Below are 10,000 nucleotides of genomic sequence, written 5' to 3'. Positions count from 1 at the left end.
CAGACTGTGAGTATAGGGTTTTGTAATAGTCTTTAAAGATTTCTTGAACTTCTTGCGGTTCATAGGTCTCTAATCTTGTGTATTGAGTGTTGCATTTGTTGTGACCTGAGTCGTCTCGCTAATATTTTCGTTGCTCTCGAACCTGATTCATAGAAGGTTTGTCTTGCAAATCTCAGTTTTTTTTCAAGCTCATCGTTCAAGAAGTCCCCTATTTGTTTTTTAGTTTCTTTTATTTGGTTAGTCAGTCCTCTATCTCCATTTTCCAGTTGCTGTTTCTCTAGTCCTCAGTGTCTCTTGTAACTCATCGTATTTTGCCTTCTTCATTTTGGTTAAGTAAGCAGTTCTTGAAATTAATTTCCTTCTCATTATCGCTTTAATGGTATCCCATAGTATAGTTGGATCCACTTGGACATTGTTGTTATCTTTTATACAGTCACTGATTTCTCTCTTAACCTCTTTTAAAACTGTTTCATTGTTTAGAATTCCAACATTTAGTCTCCAGAGTGTATGTTTCGATCTGTTATTTATATGAATAGTAAGGTAGCTTGCATTATGATCTGATATGTCTGCTGTTCCTATTGAGCATTCCTTTACCCTGTATCTATCTATGTTGTTTATTAAGAAATAGTCTATTCTGGAGTACACGTGGTGAGTAGCTGAGTAATGAGTAAAGTCTTTTTCTTGTGCATGAAGGCTCCTCCAGACATCGTACATCCCTGCTTCTTTAAGTAACATATTAAGGTCTTTTGACTTAAGGGATGTCTGTCTAACTTTACTTGTTGTATCTATAGAGTAATTAAGAACTGTATTCCAGTCTCCAGCACAGACTAAAATGCCTTCACTTTCTGAGATTATTGTGTCAAACATGTTTTTAAGGAATTTCCAGTCGCTCTCAGGTGTGTGACCAAAGTGTTGTCTATTCTTCCTTTTATAATGATATATCTGCCTTCTTTGTCTCCCTTTTCTTTGAGACACTTTTGTCTTGATATTTCGGCATTTTCTCTTCCCCTTTAAGGCCTTTTGTGTTTCGTCTCCAACTCATCTATAACCAAACTGTTAAGTGTTGTTTTTTCGAGTTCTAGGGAGGGTATTCCTGTCTGGGAGAGCGATTTCATGCTGCGCCAAACTACTCCATCAGCTAACCGGAAGTCTCTGAATAACTATTTTCAACCTGTTTTTTTTCCCAGCAGGGTTTCACTCTGCAGCGCAGTCAGGGGAGAATTTAACCCTTTGTGTGTGTTTTCTCTTTTTCTCTCATTTAGATTTAAAAAGACGCTCGAGTCCTCGTCTGAATCAGGCCCTCATTTCAAATAGTTTCTAACATAGATTAAAGTCCATCCTTATCTCCTCCCTCCTCTGACACATAAAACAAACGCACCCCGCTGTGATGGTACATTTATTTATTAAAATCTCAAAACTTTATTCGCTCAGTCATTGACAAATAATTTAATGCATTTTGTACAAAGCCAGAGACAGTCGACACCTCGTATCGACAGGCACGCATGGAGAGAGAACTACAGGCAGCGTCAGGTGGAAACCTCGTATCGTCACATCTTTTCTTTTTTTTTTTTAAATAAGGAGATAAAAACTGAGAGGAGACGACAGCTTCACCCCTGAAAATACACAACTACACGATTAAAAAACACACAAGAAGAAATGAACTGAATGAATCTCAGACACTAATCAATAACAAATAAAACATGAACAATATAAAAAAGGCCTTTAGTGTTTCCCCAGTAACAGTTTAAAAATATGTCAAAAACTCCATTTACATACTTTAATACACAAAACTTCTCAGCACAGGAAAACGATATTCTTCACTTTGTCTTCTTTCTTGTTCAAACATATTTCTGGACTTTGTCGTTTCTCGTTCTCGCACTGATTTTTAAACATTCTGATCCAAAAATATCAAACTCAAAGCTACCTGTGACGTCCTCCGAGTGATCTGATCTAAAACATCATGCCCAGCTGTATGTATAGTTTCCATGGTAACCACAGCATCAGAGTATCACCAGGGAGAGAGCTTTTTCATTGTGGGGGATTCTTTTTTGTGAAGCATTCAACAACTTAAAACCGCAACAGCATTTAAAAAAAAAAGATTGATGGAGTGTTTCGAAACACGCACGCACGCACGCACGCACGCAGTGAGTTCTGCTTGCATAGATTCAGGTAAGGCAGCACGGTGACAAAATGATTTTTTCTTCCATAACAGACTCTGTCTTAAGTTACTGCACAAAGATAAAATCTAAGGACTCTTATTCTGAAATGTTCAAACAGGAAGTGTTGAGGACTCCTTTCTCTTAGGTGCGTGAGAGTCAGGTGTGACAGCAGGTGAGCTGGAATCGTCCAATCAGAAAGAAGACGAAATAAAAAAAGCACGTTGGGAAGTGTTCTGAGACGATGCATTCAAGGTCATCATGTTTAATTCTCCGTTCTGTTTGTCTCCAACTGTGAGGAGGAGGTCCACTATGTTCACACACACACACACACACACACACACACACACACACACACACACACACACACACACACACACACACACACACACACACACACACACACACACACACACACACACACACACACACACACACACACACACACACACACACACACACACACACACACACACACACACACACACACACACACACACACACACACACACACACACACACACACACACACACACACACACACACACACACACACACACACACACACACACACACACACACACACACACACACACACACACACACACACACACCTGTTGAAGTGGTTGATGTGTCCGGTTGGTTCATGAACAGGAAGGCTCTTTAAAACACACACAGACACAGACACAGCTCTAGGGGTCTACAAAGGACACCATGATATAGCGGGTCCCGCTGGTGGTGGGCAGACCCTCGTGGTAGTGCGTCAGGCGACCCGGGTGCATGAAGGACCAGCCCTTCCTGGGAGACTCCACCTGACAGTCGTATCGCAGGAACCTGCAGCCTCCACCCTGCATGACGACGATAAAGAAACTTCTATTAAAACCACAGATTCATTCAGCTACAAGTCACCAGATAGCACGGTCACTCTTTACATCATAACACCGGTTACTGCAACCACAGATTCATTCAGCTACAAGTCACCAGATAGCACGGTCACTCTTTACATCATAACACCGGTTACTGCAACCACAGATTCATTCAGCTACAAGTCACCAGATAGCACGGTCACTCTTTACATTAACATTTTTTTAACATTAACAAAGTTACATTTCAGATTAATAGTGACCTCCTCAGGACATACTCTACTCATACTGTGTGTGTGTGTGTGTGTGTGTGTGTGTGTGTGTGTGTGTGTGTACCTCGTAGTCCTTGCCCTTGCTGTTCAGGGCGACGTTGATGGTGAAGGTGGAGGAGTCGTGATGCGGCCTCAGAGACGGCTGCTCGTCAGGACGATAACGCACCACGAAGTTCATGATGGCCTGAGCCTGAACACACACACACACACACACACACACACAATCTTTACACATAACGTCTGAGCTAATGTTAGCTTTTCCTGACATGTCCCCGAGCTCCAGCGTCTGAAGCTTTAGACTGAGCGTGGAGGAGGCGGGGTTATATCTGGAGGTTAGCGTGGTTAGCGTCCGTACCTTAGGGTAATATCCTGGATAGAGTTTCTCCGTCACCGGGGCGATGTACTCTTTTAAGAACTTCAACCACTCCTTCTCAAAGCCGATCTGGTTCATGTGGATATCCACCGTGGGGACGTTTTCATAACCGCCGGCCAGACGCTCGTCCTGAACACACACACACACACACACACACACACACACACACACACACACAGACACACACACACAGAGACAGACACACAGAGACACACACACACACACACACACACACACACACACACACACACACACACACACACACACACACACACACACACACACACACACACACACACACACACACACACACACACACACACACACACACACACACACACACACACGTGAAAAACAAACTTTCTCTTCTTGAATCTAAACTTGAATCAAACGGTCCACGGGTTACCTTGTGTTTTCCTCCTGACCACTCTCCATTGTCCTCCATGGTCTCCACCAGATGATCACACATCTTCTCTGAGAAGGCTGGAAACCAGTAAACATCTGGACACGGCTGAGACACACACACACACACACAGATCATACAATGCTGATGCCTGTTTGTTACCATGGCAACAAAACTAAAAGTCCTATGGAGCAGTAAAGTGTCATTTCTTGTTTTTAAAATGCGGTACTTGAACTCAAACTCCTGCACAAACACGTTGGCTACATTCAGAATGTGTAACGTGTTTTAAAGCTACTTTCTGATTGTGTTTGAAACTCGGACCTTCACTCCTTCGTTTGTGTATCTACCTGCTCCACAAAGACTTTCTGCTCCTCAAAGATCCTCGAGTAGTTCTCGTGGATGTACTTCTCCTTCCAGTCCTGTAAAACAAACAGACACACAGTGAGCGTTCCCTCCGTCTGTTAATGTCGCTGTGTTTTGTTGATTCCTTCTGTTTGTCTGACCACGGGGTTGTCGAAGATCTGCCACATGTCCGGGTGCAGCCTGGACGTGTTGAAGTTGGTCGACGCCACCAGACGGCCGAACTCGTCGCGGTTTGACACGAACATGAAGACTCCCTGAGGAGGAGGGTGGTGGGTTAGTTTGAGAAGAGGCTCAGACAGACAGCTGGTACTGTGTGAGGCCAGCAGGTGTGTGTTACCTGGTCTCTGATGCTCCTGCAGAACACCATGTCGGGGTCCATCCCCTCGGCCACGTACAGGCTCACCTTGGACAGTTTGGAGCGCAGCACGCTGGCCTTGATCAGGTATGCCTGAGTGATGTACGGCACGTTCCACAGACCACTACACACACACACACACACACACACACACACACACACACGCTGGTGCTCAAGGTTGGCACAAATGTTTTCATGAAATTTCAACAGTGTGCTGGAGTTTGTCTGCAATTTTGCTATGATATAATATGTGGTCCTTGGACTGTGATATCAAACAGGTATCGTTTCAATGACAACACAGAGAGGCAGCACGGAAAAGATGTGATTTGTAAACCAAACTACAGTGTATTGGCGTGTGTGTGTGTGTGTGTGTGTGTGTGTGTGTGTATGTGTGTGTTTACACTCACATCCTCTTGCCCTGGACAATCTCGATGTAGTCCTCAGACCTGGAGTAGAATCCTTCAGGACTCAGAGCGCCCCAGAAGTTACTCCACAGCTTCCCGTGTTTGGACAACATCGGAGCAATGACTGACCTGAAGACAAACAGAACATGTAAAAACTAGTTTGTCATGTTGGAGTATAGCGTATATGGAAAGGTACTAGTGTGTACTTGTGGAGATGTAGGGTACACAGAAGGGTACTAGTGTGTACTTGTGGAGATGTAGGGTACACAGAAGGGTACTAGTGTGTACTTGTGGAGATGTAGGGTACACAGAAGGGTACTAGTGTGTACTTGTTGGGATATAGGGTACACAGAAGGGTACTAGTGTGTACTTGTGGAGATGTAGGGTAAACAGAAGGGTACTAGTGTGTACTTGTGGAGATGTAGGGTACACAGAAGGGTACTAGTGTGTACTTGTTGGGATATAGGGTACACAGAAGGGTACTAGTGTGTACTTGTGGAGATGTAGGGTACACAGAAGGGTACTAGTGTGTACTTGTGGAGATGTAGGGTACACAGAAGGATACTGGTGTGTACTTGTGGAGATGTAGGGTACACAGAAGGATACTGGTGTGTACTTGTTGCTGGATACTTGTTGGACTGTTGACTTGAAGGATGTACTTTCTGGTGTATACAAAGCATCCTTACTTGTTTTCCTCGATGAGTATCCTCAGGGTGTCTGGATTCGTTAGGGCCACATCAGAGTCGATGCTGAAGTAGTAAGCACACTCTGTATCCTTCTTACATGCCTCCCTGCACACAAACACATGAACATCTTAGATCCTGTATCTTCTCAAAGGTTTACTTCTTTAACACATCAAATGAGACTCAATATGAGAACCACCACCACTGTAGACCCCCAAAAATAAGAGTGGGGAACGATACACAGGAAAGGAACCACAGACCCGACGCAAACCAGGACAGCCCGTCTAGAGGACCAAATCCTCAGTACACGAAGACCCACACCAACCACCAGAAGGCCACCAGCGCCCCCAGAGATCTGAGAGGTTTTGCATCAGCTTTGCTCTGCATCGTGTCAGACATGAAAACAGATGATTCTTCCCATCTGAACGACTTGAGAATAAAATGGGGCATAGGGTGGCATAGCGGTTAGCTTATGCGCCCGATTTACAGAGGCTATAATATGTTGTGGGTTCGACCTCTGTCCATCCCACTCTCTCTCTCCTCCCAACATTTCCTCTCTCTCTTCAGCTGTCCTCTCCAATAAAAAACAAAAATGGCCCAAAAATAAAAGAAAATACAGTTTAAAAGAAACTAGCTGCTTCTTATTTTTGTGTAAATCTGCAATTCATTCAATCTGTTTAAAGTCTTAATCTGTGATTTTTCACACTTAAATGTAGAAATCAAGTATCTCCTCTGAAAATAACTCTGTGAGTCATGACTGTCTACAATGGGTGTAACACCCGAGTCCCACTGTCTGTGATGTTTTCAGAGTCCTATCTTCACTTTGTTTACATCGCCCGGACGGCCGGCTGACTCCTCCCCTCGTGTATAAAAGTTGTTTAAATGAGGGACTAGAGAAAAGAAGAATAACATACTGTACTCACTGCTTAACTGTGTTTCTAGATCACGCTCATTTCAGGTAAATTTACATGCAGTGTGAAGATACCAGCATAATAAAGATCGCTAGCATTAGCATGCTAACACAACAATGCAGCGCAAGTTGTTTGAACCCTGAAGAAGATCTCTGATGTAGATCAAAAATCTTTATCGTCTGGACGAGCCGCAGACGCCCTGAAGAGTCGATATGAACATGTTCTCTTGAGTTCCACTCACACAGCCATGGCTCTGGCCTTGTTCTCCTGCAGGTCCTCCTCCGGTCCCACCAGCGTGGCGTCCGGGAACAGAGCTTTGTGGCGCTCCCAGAACCTGTGGATGTGACGCTCGTGGTACACCACCTGAAACACACACATACACAGTGACACACGAGAGCAGCACATGGGGATAAACGTCAGGAGGCGTTCCCTTCAGCTCGTACGTTGTTGTGGATGAAAAGGCGGATCTTGGTCATCGGGTAGTTGAGCGTGGTCAGGCGGTCCAGGAACTCCTCCATGAAGGGCGTGGCGTGTTCGATAAACACGGCTACGTACACAAGAGGCATCTCCTCGTCCTGAACACACACACATTTTAAACTTAAGGATTTTTTTTGTTTGTTTTAACAGATTGAAGTGTTGAGAAGGAGAGTGTTGCGTACGTCTACGTCGTTGAAGAACAGCAGGTCGTTGTCACAGATCCCACAGCCGTTCTCGTAGGTCCACGCCGTAGGGACGTAGTTTCCCAGGTAGTTCAGCTGCAGCTGCAAACACACGACAGACATGTGACCTCTGACCTCTGAAACATCCTGTAAGTGTTTCTCTAAACTCACTCAGTGACTGATGTACGGACACGTCCTGTTAAATCTCTTTAATGTTTATCTTCTTCTTTGAAACATTCTTTGTTTCTGGTAGAAATTCAGATTAAAGGAGCAATAAGGACACCTAGTGTTTAAAAAAGGTACTGCAGGTCAGATTTAAAACACATTAGTGAGCTGTTCACACCCGGGACAATCTGACCTTTAACTTCCAAACCAGTTCGATCAAATCACGTCTCTAAAATAAATTCACTATTTCACCACAGTCCTGACCGTCACATGGTGCAGGTGCAGGGCTGTGATTGGGCGGTTACCTTTGTGGGTCCATTGCCATGGATGATGACAGGAAGTGTGTCGTAGGCGACGTTTCTCGCTCTGACCTTTGCCCTCTCGAACTTCAAGACGACTTCATCTGACGGACACAGACACGACTCGTGTGAGTGTGTGTGTGTGTGTGTGTGTGTGTGTGTTTATGTGTGTGTGTGTGTGTGTCTGTGTCTGTGTGTGTGTGTGTGTGTGTGTGTGTTTATGTGTGTGTGTGTGTGTCTGTGTGTGTGTGTGTGTGTGTGTGTGTGTGTGTGTGTGTTTGAGTGTGTGTGTGTGTGTGTGTGTGTTTGAGTTTGTGTGTGTGTTTATGTGTGTGTGTTTGAGTGTGTGTGTGTGTGTGTGTGTGTGTTTGAGTTTGTGTGTGTGTTTATGTGTGTGTGTTTGAGTGTGTGTGTGTTTATATGTTTGTGTGTGCGTGTGTGTGTCTGTGTGTGTATGTATATGTGTCTATGTGTGTGTCTGTGTGTGTATGTATATGTGTCTATGTGTGTGTCTGTGTGTGTATGTATATGTGTCTATGTGTGTGTCTGTGTGTGTATGTGTCTATGTGTGTGTCTCTGGCTGTGTGTCTGTGTGTGTGTGTGTCTGTGTGTGTGTGTGTGTGTGTGTGTGTGTGTGTGTGTGTCTCTGGTTGTGTGTGTGTGTGTCTGTGTGTGTGTCTGTGTGTGTCTGTGTGTGTGTCTGTGTGTGTGTGTGTGTGTGTGTGTGTGTGTGTGTCTCTGGTTGTGTGTCTGGTTGTGTGTGTGTGTGTCTCTGGTTGTGTGTGTGTGTGTGTGTCTCTGGTTGTGTGTGTGTCTCACCTATAGCTCCGTTCAGGTTCTGGAAGATTCTGGCGCGATGGTCCAGAGTGATGTTGAATTTTGTCTGAGGAAATAAATGACATCATCGTGATTCCTCCGATCGATGTGATTGGTTAATTGATTTAGTGATTCATTAGGGGGTCGTTTACCCTCTGAATCTTGTCCAGGTAGATCTTTGTGTAGAACAGCTGGTCGTCATCGTTGTCTTTGTACTTCCACTGCTGGACCATCGTACTGAGGTCTGACGCAAAGCCGATAAACCCTGAACGACGTGACACACACGCACACGCACACACAGATACACACACAGACACAGACACAGACACACACACACACACACACAGATACACACACACACGCGCACACACACACACACACACACACACACACACACACACACACACACACACACACACCTTAGATCAGAAACGTGTTCCTCAGATTAACAGACATATTTTTTCATTCCTGGTTTGCAGACGGCGTTTTTACCTCCTGAGTTGAGGTAGCGTTTCCCAGAATGCACCTCAGGGTATTTGGGGGCCAGCCTCTGGTCGGGCCAGCAGAATCCCTCGGCGGAGAAAACCACTCTGTGACCCAGACGGGAAAACTTTGACAGGACCTCCTCGGGACCGGACGCAAAGATCACGTCGTAGCTACACAGAAACACGGCGAGGAAGTGAAACGAGCCGTTAGAAAACGTGCACGATGACCACATCCGTAAACACAAGGTCTTCATTCATCCAGGACGTTAAACGTAAAGAGAGGCACATGTGAGAGGAGGCTTTAGAAAAGGAAAGTATGACATCATCGGCGTAATGACAGACTGCAGCCGGAAACTGGAGGCCCTACAGCCGCCATGTTGGATCTGAAGGGGTTCATTAAGAGCTAAAAGTGGAAACACAGGGGTCCCGTCTCCTCATCATTATAAACACAAACCTGCTTCTTCATGACTCGCCGCTCGTGGTCAGAACCCGTGTAGAGGTTTAACACTTTTGGACCAACATAAAAATAAACGTGTCCAGCATGGACATGTCCCGTAGGCCTGAGGGTCTATTTAACCTTCTGTGAGCGGTCAAAGTGATGAGCATCTATCTCTACAGATGTGAGGAAGATATCGGTATCTGATTTGTTCTCTTCCTCATATCAACTTTGAAATCGGCCCCAAAAATCTCTTATCAGTCGGGCCCTTTTTTTTTTTTTTTTTTTTTGATATTTGGTTTCATCCACAAACCTGTTCATATGGAAGTCTTTTATGTTCTTTAGAGGAAGGGGTGG

General features: G+C 44.8%; 1 protein-coding gene and 1 long non-coding RNA gene across 3 annotated transcripts in view; both read right to left on the bottom strand.

The window, feature by feature from the left end:
- Nucleotides 1-1,385: 1,385 nt before the first annotated feature.
- The window catches only part of LOC132958131 (uncharacterized), a 20,915-nt gene continuing 12,300 nt past the window's right edge, over nt 1,386-10,000 (bottom strand). The window contains exon 2 of the long non-coding RNA XR_009666727.1: nt 1,386-2,151. This is a non-coding gene — a long non-coding RNA (uncharacterized LOC132958131). The remainder of the gene's footprint in view (nt 2,152-10,000) is intronic.
- The window catches only part of plod3 (procollagen-lysine, 2-oxoglutarate 5-dioxygenase 3), a 13,257-nt gene continuing 4,642 nt past the window's right edge, over nt 1,386-10,000 (bottom strand). The window contains exons 4-20 of one of the 2 annotated variants that reach the window (XM_061030720.1): nt 9,215-9,378; nt 8,875-8,987; nt 8,726-8,789; nt 7,913-8,010; nt 7,443-7,544; nt 7,227-7,358; nt 7,025-7,146; nt 5,876-5,980; nt 5,193-5,318; nt 4,768-4,909; nt 4,571-4,684; nt 4,415-4,486; nt 4,071-4,175; nt 3,647-3,793; nt 3,356-3,481; nt 2,701-3,004; nt 1,386-2,466 (exon numbers count right to left, since the gene is read on the bottom strand). In XM_061030720.1, coding sequence (XP_060886703.1) covers nt 2,849-3,004; nt 3,356-3,481; nt 3,647-3,793; nt 4,071-4,175; nt 4,415-4,486; nt 4,571-4,684; nt 4,768-4,909; nt 5,193-5,318; nt 5,876-5,980; nt 7,025-7,146; nt 7,227-7,358; nt 7,443-7,544; nt 7,913-8,010; nt 8,726-8,789; nt 8,875-8,987; nt 9,215-9,378 — 1,888 coding nt within the window. In that variant the 3' untranslated portion in view covers nt 1,386-2,466; nt 2,701-2,848. Of the gene's footprint in view, nt 2,467-2,700; nt 3,005-3,355; nt 3,482-3,646; nt 3,794-3,969; nt 4,176-4,414; nt 4,487-4,570; nt 4,685-4,767; nt 4,910-5,192; nt 5,319-5,875; nt 5,981-7,024; nt 7,147-7,226; nt 7,359-7,442; nt 7,545-7,912; nt 8,011-8,725; nt 8,790-8,874; nt 8,988-9,214; nt 9,379-10,000 lie in introns of those variants that run through there. The other variant, XM_061030721.1, reaches the window with a different exon arrangement.

This window comes from Labrus mixtus, chromosome 23 (genome assembly GCF_963584025.1).
Source record: "Labrus mixtus chromosome 23, fLabMix1.1, whole genome shotgun sequence".
In the NCBI taxonomy this organism is placed as follows: domain Eukaryota; kingdom Metazoa; phylum Chordata; class Actinopteri; order Labriformes; family Labridae; genus Labrus; species Labrus mixtus.
This window is presented reverse-complemented; position numbering and strand designations above follow the sequence as displayed.